This window comes from Lissotriton helveticus, chromosome 2_1 (genome assembly GCF_964261635.1).
Source record: "Lissotriton helveticus chromosome 2_1, aLisHel1.1, whole genome shotgun sequence".
Taxonomy (NCBI): domain Eukaryota; kingdom Metazoa; phylum Chordata; class Amphibia; order Caudata; family Salamandridae; genus Lissotriton; species Lissotriton helveticus.
In genome coordinates, this window is record NC_136059.1 from 561,007,430 (window position 1) to 561,032,812 (window position 25,383).

Consider the following 25,383-nt stretch of genomic DNA (forward strand, 5'->3'; position numbering starts at 1 on the left):
CTTAACCTACTATGCCACTTTTCAACTCGCCTAGCCATCTTCCTCACACGTTAACTGTGGGAAATATGTAGTAATTGGATAATGTAAATGTGTAAGGTATTACCTTTACTTCAGGTTATACTACCTATTTACAATATATTTGGGAAATTGTGGTCAAGTAATAATTGTGTGATATGCAAGTTTGTGTTTTAGGCACCTGTTTGCAAGAACTCAGTTTGATAAGCACCTTATTCTTGACACACTACTGATAATAAAGAACTCAAGCTCTCTAAAGATAGAATCGAATGACCAGTTGTTCACTTTTTTACCAGGAGTTGAAGGCCAATGAATGGCACAAAAATACAGTGATTTAACACACTGCTCCAAACACTGAACAACATGGCGAACAACATAGTAAACATCAGCAAAGGCTAATTAATATACGATGTGAAAAATAACATAATATGCAATAGAGCAAAACTATATGGAATAGCAAGGATGCCGGAGTTAAAATCAATCAATCAAGATTGGTAAAGCGCTGCAAATCACCTGTGAGAGTATGAAGGTGCTGGGATGCTAGCTGCTTCGTGGTGATCTGTTCATTCGAACAGCCATGTCTTGAGTAGGCCTGGGCGGTGAACTCCAATCCGTTCGTGGAGTTTGTAGAGTTTTCTGCACTTCATGATCTGCGGAGCTCGATGAGTGCAGAAAACTCTGCTTTGCATAGTGTAGCAGAGTTTTTTTCCCCAGCTAGCGAATGGTAAGTTTGCGAGCGCGAGTGGCCGCTCGGGTAGAATTTCTACCTGACGCCAGGAATACCAGCGCGAACTGCAGTTTGCACTACGTCTTGCCATTTGTGGAACGCCGCTGAGTTTTTTTGTAACTTCGTGGAGTTCTGCGTAACAAAACTCCGCAAACTATGCCCAGGCCTGGTCTTGAGTCCTTTCCTGATTGTTGGAGCTTAAAGGCGGCCCTGAGGTGCAGGGGAAGGTTGTTCCAGGTTTTGGCCGCCAGGTGTGAGAAGGAACATCCTCCGTGGTTGGCTCAGAGGATTCGGGGGATGTCTGTGAGGAAGAGGGAGGCAGAACGTAAGTGTTTGGTTGTTTGGTGGAAGGTCATTAGTTTGTTGACGCACATTGATCCCTTGTTGTGCAGGTTTTTTTATACATGGGTCAACATCTTGAACTGGCATCTCTTCTGGATCTGGAGCCAGTGTAGCTTCTTGAGATGGGATGTGACGTGGATCCGTCTGGGGAGGATGAGTCTTGCAGCGGAGATTTGTGTTGTCTGTAGTCTCTTCAGGAGGTGTGCGGTGATTCCTTAGTAGAGTGTGTTCCTGTATTCCAGCCTGCTGATGACAAGAGCCTGTGTGATGGTCCTTCTTTTATTGACTGGGGTCCACCGGAAGATATTTCGGAGCATGTGTAGGGTGGGGAAGCAGGTGGATGAGACTGTTACCCGGTTTCCTCATGGATACCTTGTTGTCCAGGATGATGCTGAGGTTGCGGATGTGGGGTGTCTGGGCCAGGGGAAGGGCCAAGTTCAGCAGTCCACCATACGTCTTCCATGGCGAGGTGTTGTTCCCAAAGAAGAGTACTTCTGTATAGAGATTAAGTGATTTGCCCAGAATCACATTCTGGGCAAATCACTTAATCTCTTAATCACTTACCGAAAATGTAAATTAATTTTATCTTGTGTAATGTAACTGGTGCTCATGTGTATTGCTTCAATGACTTTGGGCTGAGTTCACACTATATAGAACTATAACTATGGCCAGATTCCAGTGAGACTAAAAAGATGGTGATCCATGGATGATCACGGAATGTGAGAGACTTTTTTGAGAGCGCCCGGGCCTAATTGTGATCCCAATCCGACCCTGCGAAAGATCAACCCCAGGCGATTCACTGCTATTGCACCGGTACCGCCCGGCCGCTCAAGGGACAACACTTGGGAAGACGCCCCCTAAACACCTATACTCTGGGAAACAGCTCATTCTAAATATATTTCTGGGATTTTCAGATACATTTATTAGGGGGGGTGTAACAGCCCAAATACCCCCCCCTTACTGCTGTACATTTCATCTGCTCCTTTGATAGGTGGCCACCACCATCATTGCATACGGTACCTAACCATGGAATGTTTACAAACACCGGGACCATCATAGATTATTTATGTATGTATATATGATGAGTGTTATAACACACTATCGTGTACTTTGCACAGCAGACGCGTAGGACAATCTTTGGACCTAAGGGGTAAGATTCCATATGCATCTTTCACTCACAGTTTATATGGTGGGAGCTCTGGAATGTAGATAGCATCCTGGACACCTGAAAGACTGGGTAGTCCCATTTGGGCCACATGCACAATTATGCAATGAAAATGGGACTAACCCCTTTAGTTAAGGGACTGGTGATCCCAGCATAAACAGGGATTTCACAAAAGCTTTCCTTAAATAGGATCATTGTGAAGGTTTTCTTGAAGGATGGATGAGGAAGCATGGTTCTGCCCGGAAGGCACTCCATCAATCGAGAGGAATGCACTTTGTGCTCTGAAAGATTTTCTCTTATGCTTGCACTTTTGAATCTCGGCCCTTGTTCAGCCTTGACCTGTCTGCACTCTATTCTTGACCATTTCCAAGAAAAGAATGAGAGATCATGCTTAAAGTTTTAATTGGATCCACAGAAGTATCTTCTTAGCCGCAGTGATAAAGTTGAACCTCACCAGATTCATTCAACGTCTTTCAGCTAAACTCTATCCTCTGCAGAATTTGGATATTTTTGGAAGCTCCTGCTTAGACTTTTTTGCATTACTCAGGCTACAGCGTCTACCTCAAGATCAGGAAATTTAAGTAACCAATTCTTCCTCTGTTTTATATCTTATAATCAAAAAGGTGTAAGAGCTGATCCTGAAGTTCCTGTAATGGAGTCACCATATGCTATTGGCTTCTGAAACACACAGCTCTTTTATAGTAGCATTATAGCAACCGTAAGGTTTGCCTGTAGTGGGATCTAAAATGGGGGCAGAATTATAAACATTGCGTGCTTTCACGATTTAAGCTTTATGAGACATGGTATCTCAGCCGGGATCAGTAGCAAAATAGTTCATTAATAAAGGCCAATGAAGTTCCCCTCTTCAGATCCTAAATGCAGTTAAAGCATGGGGTAAGACCATAGAAAGTCTACAGGCCTAACAGGCTTCATCTGAAGTTTGTAATGGGTAACTTGGTCCCGATTTGATAAGATTCATTTGGAAAAGGAAACATGTCCTCAGAGCAGTTACAGTTTATTAGTATAGGAGGCCAAGGCTGGAACCACAAATTCAAGCCCAATTTTCCCCAATTTCAGGAAATGGGTTTGTATTCCATCTCCATGAGGCAGCGACTTAGTATTACGGTCTACAAAGAATGTTATGCCTACATGATAGGGACGAATTGAGGAAATGTAGGCAAGGAATAATTAAGTGAACAGTTAAGAAAAGGAAAGAAAGGACAGGCCGGATGACCTGAAAAGTGAATCACAATCATAGGTCCAAGAAGAATGATACATGCAGAGACTCTCTCCTTCAGAAAGTAAGTTCCATGTTGGGCATCAGACTGTTAAGGGAGGAGATGGATCAAAAACCATTTCAGTGGCAGGTAAAATAAGCTTGAAGTTTAAGCCTCAGCTAGGTTGGAGTTTTGGCAAATAGATCTTCCTCTCAGTAACTGAAATCCTAATATCAAACAAACATCGTGTTACTGTGTTAAGTCTCTTCGGCGGATTTCCCCTTGCTTATTCACCTTCTAGCATCACCATCCAGGCCTACCTGCAGGTCTGATGCACAGCTTGACAAAGAGATTTCTAACAGATTTACATAAAAAGACATATTACTTCAAAAGAGATCAAGGAAAGTATAGATCATATAAAGAAAAAGATAACACATGCTTTCAGTTGCTTACTTTTGGCAGTCCAATGGATTCCATGGCCCTTAACCACTGTACTGTATTATCTGTGTGTCGAAAATGAAGGCCCGATCGCTACAAGAAAGAAAAAAAGCAAACAATTGGGATAAAGAACATTACCCATATACATTATTCCAAGAATTCCAATAATAAACATCAGAGTAGAAACAGTCAAATTATTAGTTTAGGGGGCCAATTCACACAGGCTTAAAAAGTAAACTTATTCATCATAGTAAATGTCTACTATTTGTAAATAATTCAATTTTTTACATCAATCTGAGGAGTACGCAAATTGTAGATTGCCATAGAAGAATAGTTGCTGACTTGCCTTGACAGATGGAACCTTTTGACCTCTAATATGAAAATGTTGTCAAGGTAAAGCCTGAGCTTCTCCTCCATCGAATTTATTATGGGCATGCCTTGGTGTTTTCAGCACAGTTTGCACACTAACAAGTCTTTTGTGTTAATAAGTGTAGGTACACAAACTGGATGTGGAAATCCCCCTGGGAAGGCTTGTGAAAAAGTACAAAGATACAGTTATATGGGTGTTCACCTCCTCCCCCGAGTACAGCCACGTTTTTGTTAAAACAGCAAAATGTATTACTTTAGAAAATGGACAGTAATAGAGGTTCCCTAGTAGCAAGTTCCACATGTAGACACAAATGTCTTAAGTTCCTAAATCTGTCAACGTGTATCACGCATGTATACCAGGACCAGGAGATGGTACCATTTGCGGACCAAGGTGGTAACTAGGTGCTCAAACAAAAAAAATTGATATATATATATATATATATATATATATATATATATATATAACACCATTGGGCCCACATGTGAGAATAAACTTATATTCAGAATTTATGGCAAAGCTGGTTATGGAGAACCGTGAGCTGTGACTACTTCCTTGTAGAGGCATAAGTGTTGTCGCCCCCAGTTTCGCAATTGGAGGAATCTCAGAATTGGCACTGGCTGCCCAAATCCTTAAATTATAATCAGCAACACACTCAAACATTCTGATCTCATCCCTAATTCTGGTTTAAGTATTGTTTCCTGGAATATGGGACGGGGGGGGGGATAAAATGATTGACCAAAAATGAGTACATTTATGCAGCTTGAAGGTGGACATTATTTGTATTCAGGAGGCATGGAGCTTATCAGATATTCATTCACATAAATACATTTCAATTTTCTGACTTTCTTTACCCTCAAGTAGAGGTAACGCATGTGGGGGGATTACAATGTTGAATACAGACCATATGGAATTATTCCAGCTTTTCCCACACATTAAATCTTGTTTAAGGTATAAGGTTTATGGACTATCGCCGACAGTCGTATGATGTATATTAAATCTTATTACTGAATGTATGTCCTCCACCAGGTGTAAAGACCAATCTGTAATCAAAGCAACTTTTCCATTTTATGTTGAAAATGATAATATTGTATAAGGGGGTATTTGTACTCTTATTCAGGGATTTGAATGCCAAGGTTTCTAAATCCACTTGCATTTTTTGGGTAAAAATGATTGCTTAGTTACGAATGGGCAAAGGGAGAATGATATTCCTGCGAACTATACTTACAAATGGATTGGAAACATATTGTTCTATTTTAGATTATGTAATTCTTTCCTAAACACGGTCTGGGTTACTCTCCAACCTAAAAATAACTGATAACATTTTGAGCGATCACAATATAATTTCTTTTAAGGCAGATATTACTGTGTAAAAACCATCCATATGGAATAACCAGGCAGAAGAAAGATTCATGTTTTAAGACTACCTTATCTGTATCTAAGCTCAAAAAAATTAAATGTATACCATCATCAAGACCCAGAAATAATTAGAGACTATGGTATGATCTTAAATTGGATGGTTAAAAGTCAACTCTAGTCACATTCCACAGTAAGGGTCAAAATAATGAAGTCCTTAAATAAAAAACAGAAACAGATTTAGAGCAGCCCATAAACAAAATTAAGCAGATCTAAAATGATTGTTTAAGAGAAGTACTGGTATCTAAAAATACTAAGTAGTTTTGGTCCTTGGTAGCAGAAGCTTGTGGAAATAGGAAAGCTTCTACTACGTCTCCTGTTGGCAGTTTAAGTTGGGCACACTATTTGAATAAACTGTACAAGGTCAATGCCACCACTGCTGGTAATGTTGCCTTGCTGAATGCACACAAAGGTAGGTATATCTGTGAATATGGTATATCCTAAGCAGCACTGATAAAAGACCTTATCTTAAAATCTCAGTATTCAAGTGCTATGGGGCCAGATCAGATTTCGATCTCAGTTTTAAAAAAAAAAGGCTCTGCTCTGGTCCTGGTTTCTCGCTCCGATCTTTACATTCTGTTTTAGAAAGGGAGCAGATGCTCCTTCCTGGAAAGGGAGTATTATTGAACCCCTGTATTAAAAATGCTTAGAGCCTCCCCCAGTAGTTATTGTCAAATAGCACTTTCAGAAGCAACAGGAAAGGTCTTCACCAAAGGTTTAATGGATCATTTGCAAGAATGGGTGGTAGATATGGGCGTCCTTCCTAGGGAACAAGCAGGTTTCAAGCGCAAATGTGCTACCCTGGATATATTTAAATTATATAGGTTAACACAGACAAGTAAGTACATAAAGAGAAAAAGGCAATTTGTTTATGCAGGGTTTACAGACTTCTTGACCACTTTTGATCAAGTCGCTAGACCTACCCTATGGAAGAAACTTGCTACCATGTTTTTTCCTCCATTTATTAGTGGCTTTGTATTCTGCTACGTTGTGCCAAGTGCTCTTGGGAGGAAAACAAGGCCTTTTCGAGTAGGATATTAAATAATAATGGGTTAAAACATGTCTGTCTCCCCACACCTTTACTGATCTTCCTCTATTTAGTAAAATTACCTAAAGTGCTTTCTTCACATAGAGGAGACCCCCCCCCCCCCCCCCAAGGATAGGCAGTGAGGATATACCCTGTCTCTTGTATGCAGATATAGAAATATTAGATTTGATGCCCAAGGGATTACAAAAAAGGTTGGACCTACTCAAAAGTTTTGCAGAATAACTTTTTTTTACAAATAAATATATTCAAAAGTGAAATACTGATAATTAAACGCAAACCACAACTAAAGAACACTAAGTATGTGTGACATATGGGGACGGACATTCTTGAGGTGGTTGATATATATATATATATATGTTGGAAATGACCCTTTTTGCAGGGTTATCCCAACTCTTTTTGCTTCCTCTTCCCATTTTTTTCCTGACCTGTGTTTGTTGTCTAGAAGACTCTGGGTGGGCACTTTACCACTGCTTATCAGTGCTACAGTGCATATGCTCTCTGTGTAAATTGTTACTGTGATTGGTTATCCAGGATTGCCTTATTTGTTTTACTAGTAGGTCCCTGGTAAAGTGCACTTAGTGTGCAAGGGCTAGTAAATCAAATGCTACTAGTGGGCTTGCAGCACTGATTGTGCCACCCACATGAGTAGCCCTGAAAAGATGTCTCAGGCCTGCCACTGCGGTGCCTGTAACTGCCATGTCGACTTGGCAAGTGCACCCACTTGCCAGGCCCTAACCTTCCCTTTTCTTACATATAGGGCACCCCTATAGTAGGCCCAAGGTACCCCCGTGGCAGGGTGCAGTGTTTGTGAAAGGTAGGACATGTACTGGTGTGTGTAACATGTCCTGATAGTGAAATACTGCCTATTCAGTTTTCAGTATTGAAAGGCTATCTTGCCCCATAGGACAAAATGGGGAATGCTTAGTAACATATTACAAGCATATCTTCCCATAGTGATAAGATGGAAAAATTGAGTTTGGTATCACTGAACTCAGGATTTTAGTAAAGATGGTTTTTAAATTGTGTGTTTGAAAATACCACTTTTAGAAAGTGGCTATTTTTCTTGTTCAACCAACCCGTGTGCCACGGCCTGGTTGTGGATTGACTGTCTGGCTTTGGAGTGACAGGGGCTGGGGAGGTGCAGTGGCTCCAGGAGTCTGGAGGAGTCCGCACTAGGCTGAAAATGCCTGATCAGCATTTGGAATGGTGGGAGAAGTAGCACCTGTACCTGAATAGGGTTGTGCCTGTCTTTCACAATGCTGGCTCTGCCCCCCGGTGGTGTGTCTGGAGCCAAGGCTCACACTGAAAATGGATGTTGTTGTGCACTTGCAGAGTGCCGCCCAGAACTGGTTTGAACTGGGTTCAGAGCCCCTTGCACAAAGTATAAAGTCTAACCCTGATCGAAGCACTGCCCTACGCTAGCGTAGTTTGCGCTACTTTGCACTACGCAAATTGCACGTAGCACAGTGCAAACACGAGTAGCGTAGTTCAGCGGTCATTTTTTGCTTGCTCGTGGTCCTCAACGGCTAGTTGGCGACTGCGAGCGAGTAAAATGACATCCCGGCGCGACTTTTTCCTTGTTCGCGATCAGCAACATCAAGTTGCCGATCGTGAGCATGGAAAATAAACCTCCCTGCAAGATTCTCAACACGGGGAGGTCAGGTTTCTCATTGGGAGTGGTCGCGTATGCTCGCGACCACTCGCGATGAGAAACTTCCAGTCCGTGTTGAGAAAGCTGCTGCTCGAGTAGAAATCTACTCAAGCGTCAGAAAACGACCGCTTGCACTGTGCAAAATGCGGTTTGCACTGATTCCACAGTGCGGACAAGCATCCGGCACTGTGCAATCAGTGCAAACAGCATTTTGCACAGTGCACTTCGCAGTACGCGTAGCTCGCGTACTGCGAAGTGCACTTCGCATTGCTACGCGTAGCGCTACTACGCGAACTACGCCCAGGGTTAATAAAGACATTTTGGGGTAGAAGCATCAGACCCAAAACCCCAGACTTTAGATCATTCCTGGGATTCAAGTGGAACCTTTGCCAAGGAGAAGAGCTGGAGGGACAGAGGAGAAGTACTGCCCTTGCTGTGTGTCTGGGGCTGGCCTGCAGTTGCTGTTTCTGCCAAGGAAAGGAGAAGGACTTTGCTGTGTGCTGTGTCCCCTGCTTGAAGGAGATCTCCAAGGGCCTGAAGTGAGCTGGCCTCCTATTCTGAAGTCTCAGGGACACAAAGACTTCATCCCCAGCTCTCCTAAACTCTGCTGCTGTGAGCTCTGACCTGCCAAGAGGTACCTGTGCCAGTTTGGGCCCCTGGAGGTTGATGCTGCTATTTGGGAGCTGGAAGAAAGAAGAAACTCAAAGAACTACAGATATCGATTTATTGAGGGATCGCGGCTGTAGAGTACCGACGTAGTGCCGCTCAACTCTGCCGCATTGATCGCCGACATATCCCAGATTTCCACGCATCGTACCTGTGCGGCAAGTTCTTCCGACGCATCACCCGCGAACCAGAACCGTCACGAAGAATCGACCCATCACTTCCCGAATAGACAGGATTCAACGCAACCTCTCTGCGTGCAGCAGAACTGTTGCATTGCCTCCTCAAGGTCTCCGGAGTGTCGCATCTCTTTGTTTTCCGATGCTGCAGCTGTTTGACTTGTGAACTTTGACGCATCTACAGGTACTTTGGTAAAAAGTCATGTATTCATAGTTTTCTATGGGACAAGTTCTTGAAACCTTCTGAAAGTCATATTTTTAACTGTATATGTTGGATGTTCGTCATTTTGGTCTTTAGTTTAGATAAAGATATTTTATTTTTGTAAACTGGTGTGATGTCCTTTTGTAGTGTTATCACTGTGTTACTGTGATTGTTGGTACAAATACTTTACACATTGCCTTTGGGATAAGCCTGTCTGCTCGTGCCAGGTTACCAAGGGGGTGAGCAGGGGTTATCTAGAGTGTGTATCCCCCTTACCCTGACTAGAAGCAAGGGTCCCTATTTGGACAAAGGTACCTACCTCTGCCAACTAGAGACTCCCATTTCTAGCAATAACCATTAGTTTCAACTTATCAGATCGAAATTGTTTACCCCACTTGAATACTGAAGCATTTGAACGCACAAATGAGATAAGGGCTTATTTTAATGGCCACAGACATTTACACTTTTCCCTTGTAATGCAGCTATATCGTCTGAAAATCTCACCATCCCTGTAATATGAGACAGAAAGTATACCAATTGACAAATGTCTCTTCATGGACTCTGTCAAGGGAAAACCTCTACAGATATTATGTGTCCTGAACACCTTAGCCTCCACTAACACTATTCAGCTAGAACTAGTCCTCATATGTACTTTTGTCTTGAGCCTGACTGCAATCTTACATTGGCGGTCTCAGACTGATTCAATCTGAGGCCAGTTCCCTAAGGAGGATACTATGGAGGGTCATATTTATGGAGCAAAGGCAGGATAATATTTTTAAGAGGAATCTTTATACAGCCTTAGATTATTTCAAATTAGAAGAAGAGGCATTTGAATCTATATCTAGGATGAACCTCGAGCTCTTCCTTAAAAATATATGCCAAGTATTGAGCATGGATCTAGATATATCTTCCTGCCGCCTAAATGGCAGACATGACATAGTATGAGCTTCCTGTAATATGAAGAGAATGCAACCGTATCTGCGATGGAGCATTGAGCATAAAGTTCAGCACTTAATGCTCCTTGTTAGACTTCAAATGCTTCCACTAAGGATTATCACTGTAGCTTGGGAAAGAGTTAACAGCCAGAAGCAAATATGTAAGGCAGGATTTCATTTGATTATAATTTTGGAAAGCGCTCGATTGCCCTGAGGCGTCTTGGAGTTGCTGCTTCGCATAGACGAGAGAGAGAAATAAAAAAACAGAAGACTGCTCTAGTGGCTAAAAAACCAAGACTTCAAAGACTTTTGGAAAGATAAAAGATCTGGGCAGTTTCTTAAGTTCGAGGAGAGAGGACCAGAGTTTCCTAGACAGAATATACCAGACAAATCTCTCACAAAGATATTGTGGACCTATGCCGCGAAGAGCGTTGAAAGTTATACAGAGAGCCTTAAATTCAATCCTTTTTGCCACTGGAAGCCAGTGCAATTTAGCACTGGCAAAGCCTGCAAAACTGACTGGTATTTGGGTATTCCCTGGGTATACCCTGATCCGAGGGCCAATGTGCAAGCATGCGTTATATGGGCCAACTGTGAGACCTGTGCACTTTTACTCCTGATGTCACAGGACCCAATATACTATGGGTCCTCAGCAATTGGACCAAGTAGTACCCTTACAGCACTTGACTCTCAGTGGTAGTGAGTGTTGAGCAGTCCAGGGCTCTTCAGCGGCAAGTTAAGCAAAAGAAGAAGACTCAAAATACAGACAATGACCCCAAGAATTTGATTGTCAAGTCCAATACTTAATTTTGGTACAAAAAAAAGAAACACATATTACACACGCAAAGTATACTACAGTACACTAATCAATACACACTATAGTCTCTCAGGATGAGTGCTCCAACGATGTCCTAAGCAAGGTATATGTCCTTAGAAGATGTACGATGGCCGCCATCTTATTTGCCATCTAATAAATAGTTACCTTCTAAAGAATACTGGCCGTTGGGAAAGAGGCCTGTTCTGCCTAAGGGCAGGTACTATGAAATATATGCTTTGTTTTCCTTTGGGGTTTAATGTTAAGCTAGATCAAATGCTATGCTCATGTGATAACTATAGCAAACAGACGATGCTGCATTTCCTATTTTTCTGTAATTTTTATCAAATGTACACAAAACTGTTTTTGATTCCCTTTTTTAAGGAAACCGCCATTATTAATTACAAAGCAGCCTATACGGAAATCCTCAAATTGGAGGAGGATGCTCTGGTTTTGCGCATATGTTCTTTTATGAAAGCGGCAGTTCGTTCACGCACCTCCATGTGCACTCAATGACGGCTGAATTTTATTGTGTCTCTTGCTGCTTTAAATTACAATTTAGAAGAGTTGTAAAATACTTGGATGTCTACGTTTATTTACTCATACATACTTATAAAGTATGAGGATGTTTATGCGTACATTGCACATGTTATTTTCTTTTTTCGGGAAATATGTTAAATTGAAGCACTTTATAGTGTATATATGGAAAAGATTCCACTTCGTAGTTATATTGCACTGCCATGCTGCTATCCTGCACTAATATATTATTGTACGGACATTGCCTTTTATAATGCTGCTGTTTTTATATACTTGTGTTTTAAAATATTTTATGTATTTTAATACTGAACTTTTTTGACCTGTGCTTTTATGGATTCATTCTGCATCCGAATAAAGAAAAAAAAAGAAGAAAAAAAAGATTAATTGAATTGATGTCCTAAGCAGTGTCCTCTGGATCCTCCCTTCCACTTCTCCATGCTGGCAAATGTGCCTCTGGCAGTTACCTGAAATCAGCCCCCACAAGTTCTGTCTGCACTTAAAATGCGAAACTGTTTGTGTGAGTGGCAAAAATATGCCAGACAGCACAATTCCCAGCATTCTGCCAGGCCAGTCCTGTATATCAGAGGCCCCTGATACACAAGGGACCTGGGGCATCCCATTATGTTCTTTGGCCACAGATGGGCAAGGAAAAGCTTAAGCAACTGCTACTGCTGCGTACAGATGGAGCAGGGAAATGGATTAGAGCTTTTGAAAAGCAAATAGCAGGCATCAGCTTGGCAGTAGCAGACATAATAAGTTAGCTTAGCTCTCTTATAGGAGATAGTACACTGTTTCTCAGAAAGCTGGAGTGAGATATGTTACCCTCGCTGAGATTAGATAGGATATATGTCAATTTAACTTAATTAGGACAGTAGTCTGGTATCATCTGAGGAAAATGTATCCTGGCAGCCAGACATTGGGTCCCTCATTGCTCAATTAATGCAGCCAAATGAGAACCCCGCTTAGTTCTTCAGCAGGATGAAAGAAAACTGGAGCCAAGAAGTTGGTTAGGGTTGGGAAGTAACAAGGGGAAAAGGTGTGTTATTTTACAACGTAGTGAAGAATGGGTTGCCCTTTGATGTGCAGGATAATCTTTATAATATTGTGGCATTGGAAGCCAAGCCCTAGACAGAGACACAGGCACATATAATTCATCTTTGTGAGAAAGAGAGAAACGAGAAGGAAGTGACAGCTAAATCAGCAGCTAACTTGGTACAGCAAAAATTGAGAAAGAAAGGAGCATTAGAAGGAGCTGTAATAGCAGCCACCACTCAAATGACTACAAGGTCTATGGTATCGATCCCTGGGACCACCCAACAACAGTACCCACAACAGCAGGCTAATGTAAGGAAGTAGTAGAGGAGGATAAGAAGGAATAGGAAGAGGCAGGATAGGTCCCCAAAGAATGGATCAAGTATCTCATTACTGTCACAGATATGGCTATTATGTTAGAGACTGCAGAACTAAAAGATGAGATGGGATGAACAAAGTGGAAGGACAGGAGTCTACAGTCAGCCAGGAAATATAGCAGTATGGCCACAGTCAGATCCACAAATAATATATGTACCTCAAACACAACCGCACAATGTACCGCAATCAGTAGTGCCTCAAAAACAACAAGTGCTGCCACAGAAAAGATATCATGCTCCCCTAATGGTGGCTCCACCTCAAAGTGGACAGTGAGGTGTTTTTGAGAGGAGGAAATGCTCTCCAGACAAATTATGTTGGAGGATATATGTAATGAAGGTGCCTACAGAGTATTTCCATGTGTTCGGTAAGGTCAGTAATGCACAGGCCAGACGAGTAACCCACTGTGATGATAGCTACCATTAACAAGAGGTATGCATTCCTCAGCTACAGGAGAAACCCGATCTTGTATAAGAGAGGAACACTTTTCAATCTCTAATAGATCAATGTACACACAAGTATTCGCTGGGAAAGTAATGCAGGTTCCATGTATAAAAAGAGTGGAGATGGGAATAAAAGGGAGGGTCATTGATGGTTGTTTTCGGTTTCCTCCAGCTGTCCCAGCCAATTGGTTAAGGAGAGATGTTATGGCCAAGGTAAATATGACCAATTATTTTGAGTCTGATGGTACCATGATTTATTCTACCCCCTCGAGTTTCTCCTTACAGGATGATGGTAGTAACAGTAGATTCCTATACTGGAGATCAAATTAGAACGTGACCTGCTGATATGGAAACATTTACCACAGCCGAGCAGAGATCATAGCAGAGAGTTACTAGGAAGTGTGGATCAGTTACCTAAAGAGTTCCTTCACCAATGACAAGGGCAAGATGCTTGGATACACGACACTGAATTAATATTGCACATAGAGCCTTTAGCGGTAACACCAACCTATGGCGCTCTGATAGTCAGTGACCATAACCATGTTTTATGGACATGTGTTATATTTATTGAGCCAGGCAAAGTGGTTAGGGAAATGTTGGATGATGAACTGTTTGATGACAATTCCAAGAAAACAGTTGTAGTCTTTCAGGATGACATACCGTTGAGGAAAGTACTAGAAGTACCAAGCCCACACCAGGTACAGCTTTGATTCTGTTAGGGAAGCAGATCTTTCACAAGTACCAGACACACTCCACATAGGAAAGCAGTAACCATTACCAGCACATTATTCTGCACAAGCAGCAGAATTGATAGCGGCTTCAAAGTAAAGAGCAGGAAAAGTCAAAACAATCTATTCAGATTCACCTTATGGGACTACCTACCACTCTACATTCCAGCATTACAAGATTGATCAGGAGAGGATTCCTTAAATCAGACGGAAGTCTTGCTACACACAGGAATCAACTAGAGGCTTTAATAGACAATGCCATGCCTCATTATGATGAGGCAGCATGTTTACATCTTCAAGAATTACAGAAAGCACTCTCAACCGCATAAGAGACAGTTATGTGGCGCTAGAGGATGCTCCGAGTCAGGGGGTGATTTAATATCGGCAAATATCTACAGGTAAACCAGTGATGCCTCAGGCTTTACTTATGATAGCTCTTGATCAGTTTCATTTACCAGCTCACATTTAAAGAGACCATTTGTCTATGCAGATACAGCAAGATTGGTTCATTCCTAATTTGCATGATACACTTACCATGTACCTTCATAACTGTAATGTCTACCAACAATTCTCCCCTAACCCCACACTGAAAGTGATGAACTCTACAATTCCACGACTACAAGGACCTTTTAAAGCCCTACATATTGATTTTGTAGACATGATAGATAGATGTACCAACTATCGGTATCTTATAGTCGTAGTTTGGCCTTTTTTCTGATGAATTGAAGCGGAATTGTGTGTCCGTTGTGATGCTAAGTCAGCTGATACAATTCTGATTCATGAGGTGATTCCACGCTGGGGAATGCCAGAAGGGATAAGGTCAGACAACACCACACACTTTGTTAATGCAATCTTCACACATCTTATGACAATATTAGGGATAAAACAAACTATCATCTGTTTATCATCCCCAAAGCAATGGCATTGTTGAGTGCCTAAATGGCCTACAGAAGAATAGGCTCAGCTAGCCATGCTTCACATTGCATAAGAAGTGGTTGCATTGCTTACCATTGGAACTCTTTTCCCCTAGGAACATGCCTAGATCGGATCATCACCGGACACCTCATCAGATAGTGACAGGGAGACCCATGAATGTACAAATACCTGCTACTAGAAGTAATGTACAGGGAGAAAGCACTGCACAAATTCTAAATGATGAAATGCATGTTTACCTTTATGAATTAATCTAGGTTGCAAAGTTCATTTCCAAACAGTAACCACAGGGACGGAGAAGCGTGCCACTGCGGAGGGCGACCTCCCAGTTGTACACATAGACAATGCTAGATGAAGGAGGTGCCACCGATAATTGCCTAAATATGTTTTTCTTCTCTACCATCCTGGATGTCAGGACTGTTGGGAGCCTTGCTGCCAGCTATTGTGGTCCTAGTAGTTGTGTATTGTGCTATCGAAACTGCTACCACGGCAGGAGGGATGGTCCCAGTTAGGACACCAACTAGATGCTCAAGGCAACACATTTCACTTAGTGCCAAGTGTAGACCAAGGTTTAGAATCAGTAGAAATAGCAACTAGAGGGGAAATGTTATAGAAGAAATGAAATATGAAAACAATGTGCAACAGTAGACAACAGCGGAGTGCGTCACACATTTATGCGTGGTAAGAGAAGAGTGCAAGCCAAAAACATTTGCTGATGAGAAAGAGGGGAAGACAGAATGCATGACATGTAAGTAGTTAAGGGAAAACTAGTGTTATACACTCGCGAGAGAATTTAAGGCCTTATCACACTGGCACATATTCAGTGGTTTCAATAGATTGAAAAACGAATAGACAATAGGAGCAGGAGATTGAATAAGCTAAGAGCACATGGAATCTGAGGTGTTAGGAGCCCAATACTAAAGCATACATACAAATACGCATGCATTCAAGAGTAAAAGAATACTTAGTTTGTCAACCATTGTTAGAACTGCAATGAAGAATTGTAGAGAATTAGGTTAAAGGTGACTTCAAGTTTTGTATCCAATTTGTAACATTTAATTAACTTCATGTTTAATCTTTTGTAACAAGTATTGTCTGACTGTGTATAAAAATAGCTCCCTGCGAAGCAGCAAATAGAGACCAGCTGTTTACCTGTGTGAAGACGGTCACTTTGGAGAAATTAGCTAAAATATGCTAATTGTTGGGGGTTTTCTGGAAAACTAGGAAAAAGTGTTGTGTAAGAAAGCATTTTTATAAAAATGCCATCGACAAAAGGTTTACTGTGCTAAGATCACCATCTTCCCAGCTTCTAGGTATAAGCAGAGTTATTGAAGAAAAATATATTTTTTACCACAGGGTTTGCATGTTTTAACAGGTAGTTCACTTTGTCTACTATTCATAATTTCAAATTGCTTGCAGTTTGTGGTGAAAACAGCTGTAAAACATATGGATAAACCCAAAAGCTATATATTTTTGGAATGTTATGTTATGTTATGCGTTTTTATTAGGCGCACAGATGCTTCAGCCAAGGAGCGTCCTGGCGCCCGACAAGGCAGCTGCACAACACAACGAAACAATAAATCAGACAAATTTAAACTAAGGGAATAAAAAAGTTTTCACCGCACGGCGAAAAGAGAGCAAATCCCTAAGGGCACGAATCGCTGGGGGAAGGGAATTCCAGAGCACCGCCGCACGAACTTGAAAGGAGCGCCCGCCAGCTCTGCTCCGCTTGAAGCGCGGGACAACAGCCAGCTCTAGATCAGCAGATCTTAGAGCTCGGGCTGGAATGTAATGGGCCAAAAGTGTAGCCAGAATCATAGCAGGGGACCCCTTCAGAATCTTATAGGCGACACAGAGGACCTTAAACTGGATCCGCTGGGCCACCGGGAGCCAATGCAATGAACGCAGAGTACTAGAGGTGGGACATGATCTAGGTAATCCCACCACCGATCTTGCTGCGGCATTCTGGATCCGTTGCAAGCGTCCAATCTCTGCCTGGTTCAGGCCTACCAAAAGGGAGCTCGCATAATCCAGCCTAGAGATGACCGTAGCTTGGATCATGAGCTGCCTAGTGGAGGCATCAAAGAACTTAAGCACTGGACGGAGCCCGCGCAGGATACCAAAGCAGCAGGCCGCCGTACGTTTGGTGTGACAGGCAAATGTAAGGGAAGGGTCCAGCCATACCCCGAGGTTTTTAAGCTCGGCAACTGGGATGGGAGTAGGACCCAGATCCCCTGGCCACCATCTCTCTCCCCAAAGTTCCGGTTGTCTGCCAAAAATCATGACCTCGGTCTTACTAGCGTTCAGCTGGAGACAGTTGGACGTCATCCAGCCGGCGACCGCCCGCAGTCCTTGTTGGAACCTGGGGGCATCGACATCGGCATCCCTGCTGATCGTAACCGCTAGCTGGGTGTCATCGGCGTATGACACCATTGTCATACCCCATTGCTTGACAACCTCAGCTAGCGGCCTTACGTAAAGGTTGAACAACGTAGGACTCAGCGAGGAGCCTTGGGGGACCCCCAGGTCCAGAGGATGGTATTTGGACTGGTACGGCGGGACGGTCACGCTAAAGGCCCGATTGGCTAAAAAGGACCGGAACCATTGGAGAGCGATGCCGGTGACGCCAACTTCCTCTAAGCGACGCAGAAGGATCGGGTGCGATACGGTATCAAAGGCGGCGCTCAGATCTAATAGCACCAGCGCCGCCGTTTGCCCCACATCGAGCACGGAGCGAAGATGCTCCACCATATACAGCAGAGCCGTCTCCGTGCTATGACCGGCCCTGAATCCATTCTGCGTCACATCGAGGACATCAGCATGAAGCAGATGTTCCGAGAGGACCGCGTTGACATGCGCCTCAGTCACCTTAGCAGGCCACAGACACAAATTCTTAATATAGCAAAGGCTCATTTGTGTAGACTTCTCATGGTTTTCCCAAAGAAACAATTTGATGAAATAAAAAATAATAGAACGAAGTTTGAAAAAATATCAATAAGAGACAACGTTTTCGCCTGCAATATTTTGTCCCATTGACTGATTTTCAGAAGTAACATACCATTACGTTTGTTAGACTCTTCTGGTTGCAGGGATATATAATGTTTGTTGGTTGTCTAAAAACACACAATACCCCGTAACTAACAATTGTGCTGCAGCTTGTAATGATTTTTCATTGTGTACCGACCATGCAGCAATTCATATGTTATAATCTAAAGAAAAAATTAAGGAAACCTATGTATTTTTGAAATGTGCACAAAATACTTATTTAAGAATAGCGGGTATTTATTTGTAAACTCCTGAATTTGTAGTTATCCATTTCACCATGTGATTTATTTTGCAAAATGTGTTCTTTCTTGCACACTGGCTTACATTTTGAAGCCACAAATGGAGAGAAAAACAATTGTTAATAACAAATGTTCTTCTAGTCTCTGCTCCAACACTTCTCCTGCCAACAACAGTACAACAGGAAAGGCTTCAAAATCTGGCATGGAGAAAACACATTTTTGGCATAATAAAATGACCGTTTCTGGAGTTGGGGGTAGCTGTGGAATTTGGGTCCGGGCTCGGCCATAATCCTGGGAAACCTGGGAAACCTACCAAACCCAGACATTTCTGAAAACTAGACACCGCATGGATTCCAGAGGAGAGTCACCTGCGTGGATCCTGCTTTGTCTTCTTACCAAGAATGTCCTGTAAACCTAAAACGTTTTTCAATATTGGGTACTTTCCTCGCATTTCTGTGACAAAGTTAAAAAATCTGCGGCCATCCACAAAATGTTCATCTTAGTTTTCACACTTCTCCAAATAAAATAAGAAACCCCACTTATGTGGCTGGGTCTTGCGCATGTGCGCAGGAAAGTTTAAAAAACCTGATGTGGAGACATCAAATATTTGAGATGTAAAACGACCCTAGCACCTGGGACTGGACCAGATCAAACAAGAGATCACGTAAAGACCATTTTAAATCTAGTGTCTAGAGAAGTGCTTCCCAAACATTTTAGAAGCACAACCCAATTTTGAGAACAACAAACTTCCACGCCTCACCTCGCTTTAATGGACATGAGGCGGGCAATTTAGCTATGTAACTAATGCACTGTGTAGTAGCGCACTAATTTACAGACAGCACATTTTCCATTGAAATGGCTGTTAAATTTGCACACACATTTCGTTTTACTGATAAAAATATACTGCACACAATTGATAATGTGTGGAAATCAGCTTTCAGAGAATATTTATAATGTATGCATCACCCAGTAAAAGTGTCTTGATTTGCTTTGAATCTATTAAAATCCTTGTTTCCATCACTCTTTGGACTTACAAATCCAATGTGCTACATTTTTGCTTGCCCAACTGCTGAATGTGTACAGCTCATTTACAGGTATTTACATTGTATTGTGTTACAAAAAAATTACACCCTAAAATGTTTAATTTCACACTCTCTGTACTCAAGCAAGATTGTTATATAATTAACTTTACTTTTCTCTCCGACTGCAAAGCAAGAGGAGTTTGTAAACACCACTACCCGTGTTAAAAAAAAAAATAAGCAGCAATTTGTCAGAAGACATAGCCAGGCATTTGACCTCTGTCTCTGAAGCACAACAAACATGACAAGATATATACAGAATTTAAAGGCATCCTTATGTATTGCTTGAACTTTCACGACTCACCAATAATAATTGGCTTGTGATCCATCAATGGGTTGCGAGGCACAGTTTGGGAAACACTGGTCTAGACATTTTCTACACCACACAGGATGATTATTGGGAGGAAACCTCTATATCTGCTTCTTCAGGGGTGGGGCAGAAATACTATTTGCAGCTTCTGGAGTGGGAGAATGGTCTGATGGCAGGATGGGCCAACCCAGGCCTTTTGTTTCCGCCTGGTGTCTATTGGATTGGTGGCAAACTTCTTTAGCGATCATTCAGGGGGCTGATACAGTGTATTCTCCTTATGAGATGGGGGAATGCCCAGAAGAAAGAGGCTACCCCCACCTTTATATTTTCTGCCCTGTAAAAATTAGTGGTGTCTACTGGGCTTTCTACCTTCCCACCCCTAATCTCCCCAGTGGATGTTGGGAGAAATAAATGTATTAAAGCAAACCCATATTATCTAGGAAAAATGAAAGATTATGCAATATGTGCTGAGCCATAAAGATGGGATTGGGGTGCCACACTGTGGCTTATTTTACATATTTTATAAGAAACCCATAGACATGCTAACCTCTAGTTGGAAGTGGCTAATAAAACAATTTGGTTGAGAACAGGATACTGATGAGGGAATCTTACTTCTATTACTCAAACAGAGCATCCGTGGCCTGTGAATACTCTTTGGCAGCACATCAAAGGTTTGTTTATATGGATTAATGTTGGTTCAACCAGAAGTGCAATTTAAAGGAATTCACAGTTTCCCTCGCAACTGTTACTGGATTGACACTTTTCCTACAGCTTAACTGATGGACATTTGTGGGTTTTCAACATTTTGTAGTTTGTTTGTAGAATTATCAGTGTCATTACTAGTACATGACATGTACTTATAGCCATTTATTGGATACAGACTAACTGTAGGAAGGTGTGCAATATTTTTACACTGCCTAAGGTTTGAGAGGCAGCATATATTTTATGAACTCCCCCTGTTTCTCAAGATGAGAGGGGTGAGGGTATGAATATGTTAATGATGCAAGTCTCTAACTTGCTAGTTGATAAAACTCTTTTACTTTGCCTTATCAATGATCAGACATTGAAAAGAGGTTACACACACAGAAATACTCTAGAAAGTCAAAATCATTCACCACTGTTCGGCAGAACAAACACCTCTATTCAAGAAAGTATTGGTTTAAATACTCCTTAGCTCCTCTCCGCCATAAACTAATTTTCTTTGACAATTTCCATCTCCACTGGCAGTAAGAAAAACCTCTACACTGATCCCTTTTCAAATACGTTATCTAGAGATTGATCTTCTACAATATTGCTCACAACCCTAATGTTATCAACAAAATACTGCATAATCCAACATGATCTAATTTAACTAGTTTGATCAGATCAGTAAATTCCTTATCGGTCTGTTCCTTTCAGCTACTTGAACCAGAGAGAATAATAACCACTGACGTTAATCTACCTCTATCGATTCCCTAGCCTCATCTACATGATTTGCCACATCAGCAGACACTGACTCCTCCATTCTTCTTCCGCACTAAAATAATAAATACAAATATTTTTAAAACTCTTACATCATTGATATACTGGCCCTTCCATCACCCAGTCTTACAATATCCGTAAGGAGGGCCCGCCGGATAACTAACAACTAAATAAAATTAGGAAGGCTCAAAGAGTTCTAAAAGTAGAAAAAAGTAATCCATTATAATCTTCTAAAGGTTAGACTTTTAACTTTCAGATAGCAGTTGCTTAGGGTCTAAGTTTCTTTCTACGAGTCAAAGACAATGAAAACTACGATCTGTTCTAAGACACTGTTTAATATCTTCAAATATCTCACTCTTCTTCGGTCACACTTTTTAAGTGAGATTTAATGACTTTGCAGCAGATTTGCTGAACAAAACACTGGAAACTGAAAGAGAAGTGGACTCCATGCCCATCTGCCTCTGGAACATGGGATAGGTACTGATTGTAAAAAGAGGTCTTCTTCATTTCAACATTTCTCTCCATTGTGAACTAAATGAAAACGGATACCAAACCATCCTATCACTCAGCTGACCCCATTTCTTCCTCATATTGCTTAGGGGTATAAACTGGTCCTATGACACAGCACATCATTAATGCATTGTTAGAAATGGGGGTCTTTAGTTGGCAAGGGTTTGCACCTTTGTCCAAGCAGTGACCTTTCTTCCTAGTCAGGGTAAAGGGGATACACTATTAAAATAACCCATGCTCACCCCCTTGGTAGCTTGGCATGAGCAGACAGGCTTAACTCAGAAGCAGTGTGTAAAGCATTTGCACATAACCAGAAGTAATACAGTGAACACACTACAAAAGTACACCACACCAGTTTAGAAAAAATCCAATATTATTATATAACCAAAACAAGACCAAATTGACAAAAATCCAACATATAGTACTTTAAAAATATGCACTTTGCAAGAATACTTGAAAAACACAGTTCCTTGAAGTCGGTCCAGTGCTACCGCGGTGCTGTAAACAACAGAATCCAACAGTTCCGTCTGACTGCGTCGGTCAGGGGTGTCACCAGACTTGTAAACAGGACCTTTTGTGTTGCAGCCAACACGTTGACGTGGGCCGGTCGTGGCAACCATTGTGGTGTGAAGCGGAGTGGTGCAGCGTGCACTGCCCCCAAGTCGCGGTGCAGGCAGCGACTCAGTGACTGTCTTCCAGCGGCGTTGGTGAGACCAGGGCTGCAGTGCAGAGTGACGGCGGTACTCGTTGCGGTGCTGACAGATCACGGTGCAGATGACAGAGATGGCTACAGGAAGCTGCCGTTGGTCGGCCCGGACTGCGGTGTGGGACAGTCGTGCGACTTGCGAGCAATGACCCCAAGCAATGATGCGGTCACGGTGCAAGCAGTGGCTCGGCGGCAGCAGTCGTCGTCAGTAAGACCAGTGTTGCTGTGCGAGATGTGGCGGTGCCCTCTGCGGTGCCTTCAGGACACAGAGCCAGTGACAGAGTTGGTTGCTTTTCCCTCCACTGTGGCAACTGAAACCGCGGTTCCAGAAGCGTTACCCAGAGGTTGGTGAAGTCTTTGCAGTCCCGAGACTTCAGAACAGGAGGCAAGCTCTACTTCAAGCCCTTGGAGATACTCATCACAAGTAAAGAAAGTTCAGTTCAGTCCAGTCCTTTCACTGTCACTGCCAACCCAAAAAAGCAACAACGCAGCAAAGGGGCAGTACTCCCCCTGGCAGCTCTTCTCCTTGGCAGGTTCCTTGATTCCGGCGATCACGGAGCAAAGTGGCAGTTCCTCCTGACAGCTTTTCCAGTCCTTCTTCCTGACAGGTTCCTTAGTTCAGCAGTAATCTAACGTTTTGGGGCTCCACTTTGTATAGCACAAATGCCTTTGTTCTCTGGTGGTAGAGAAGCTCTTTGCCCAGACAAAACCAGTCTGTCCTCACTAGTGCAGCTTCCTGGCAGGAGGTGGAGACAGCATTGTCCAAGGGAGACAGGGCCTACTGAGCTGCAAGGGAAGTCTCCCTTGCACCGCTCTGAATGCAGCCCAGGCCTATTCAGGTGCTAGTGAAAACTCCTCAGGTCTATTAAACCCAGCCTGGACTCATTCAAGAAAGGCAGGACACACATCATCCCCCCCCCAGTGGCCATCCGAGATATTGCACATCCCCAGCCCTCATCTTAAGAATCTGCTTAATTTTACAATATGCAACATTCTGATTCTTAACAATTGCAACCTCAAACATGACCTACATCCATCTGTCTTACCTCTACCCGCTAATACAAATCTGCCTACTAATGATTAACAGGCTCTCAGAACAGCATGCCATAACATCACAATTAAAGAACATGAATCAAAACAGCTCGTATCACCCCCTTTGGATGAGTAGAGGACCTCTCTCTTCCTCTCTCTGAAAAAGGGTAAGAATGCACACATTCACATCAACTTGCCTCCCACTCAACCTCCTATATTCTTCTATGCCCCTCACATAGCAAAGGAAATATCTTATAGATCTAATTGCAGCAGCTACCAACTAAAACAACCTTGAAACCTGTGTCAAACTAGACTGTTCTGTCCATGCAACTATTTCATGTAATGGCCTACCTATACGCTGTGTGAAATAAACTTTAGCTCAACTGTTCCACAACTCTCAGGAGTTCTTTAAAAAAAAAACTCTTCCAGATTTGTTGCACTGTTCTCATCTATCCCAGACACCACTAAAGAAGTTACTAATTACTACATTGAAAAACCTCTAAACCTGAACAGTGAGCTTGTCCCCCAACATAATTCGGCCATTAGTACTTGAAAGATTGAAACATTAACAAACATGTTAGGGATTTAAAAAAATATGGAGGAAGCATTAAACCTACGATTCCTTATCAGCTGAGAAATTTACAGAGACCTAGCTATACACAAACTCAAACCCTAAACTTCATAAAACAGATCAGATCTGTACTGAAACATCCGGAAATTAGTTTTCAAATTGTCAGACACAATAAAAAACAAACTATATATTGCCTCATACTCCAATGTCGAGCACCAAAGCACCTTATTGGATGGGTAACAAACTACTCAGTGGGGGCGTGTAAGGGTGCTGTACTTGATGTGAGCCTCTGTGTGAAGTGTTTTGGTGTCTTAAGTGAGTGACCTGTGTGGTGATCCTATTGTGTTTTAGTCACAGAGCTTAGTGATACGGGTATGTAGGAAAAAAAGCATAATCTGGTTGTGTTAACAGGACCAAGATTACACTGTACTCCCAGGGTGAGTTTATAGTGATTACTGAAAATTTTCAGTCCAACTCCTATGCTGTATATACAGCAGCTAGGCTAACCAGGCTATGAAGCTTGTGGGTATCTGATGAGCTAGGGTATTGAGAGGACAGAGCTCCACCTGGATGGTCACCATTTATGCTAAACCTCTAGTCTGTGGTTGTACATGGAGGCATCATGACTATGCACTAACCTACCTTTCCGATCCATCTAAAGATGCGGATATGTCACAAATACTTTGTCAACAACCAAACACAGTACAAGCAGACAGCTCACTAAAAAATATTAGGATACATGCAGTGTATCTCTGCGACTCTCTATCCACATTCTTCCACAACAAAATCGCCGAAATACATAACAGCTTTGAAACCAGTCCGAAGTTATGTCCTCTCCACCCATTTCCGAACCAACACCGCCCTCTAACAACCTTTTCGCCTGGAACCCCATCACCACCGTAGACACCATCCACCTGATGAACTCCATCCACTCAGGATCGCCAACCGACCCATGCCCACACCACATTTTCAACAAAGCTAGCTCCATCATCGCACCCCATCTCCGCGATGTCATCAACTGCTCCTTCAACTCCGCAACCTACCCGGAAATCTGGAAACATGCCGAACTCAGCGCCCTTTTAAAGAAACCCACAGCAGACCCCACCGAACTTAAGAACTACCGCCCCATCTCGCTCCTCCCATTCCCCGCCGAAGTCATTGAGAAAGCAGTCAACAGTCAGCTCGCCGCCTTCCTCGAATCCA

General features: G+C 42.4%; 1 protein-coding gene across 2 annotated transcripts in view; it reads right to left on the minus strand.

The window, feature by feature from the left end:
- IQGAP2 (IQ motif containing GTPase activating protein 2) overlaps positions 1-25,383 on the minus strand; it is a 1,127,142-nt gene that overhangs the window by 590,646 nt on the left and 511,113 nt on the right. For both annotated transcript variants that reach the window (XM_078675224.1, XM_078675225.1), the window contains exon 4: positions 3,920-3,997. In XM_078675224.1, the coding sequence (XP_078531350.1) occupies positions 3,920-3,997 (78 nt within the window). The remainder of the gene's footprint in view (positions 1-3,919; positions 3,998-25,383) is intronic.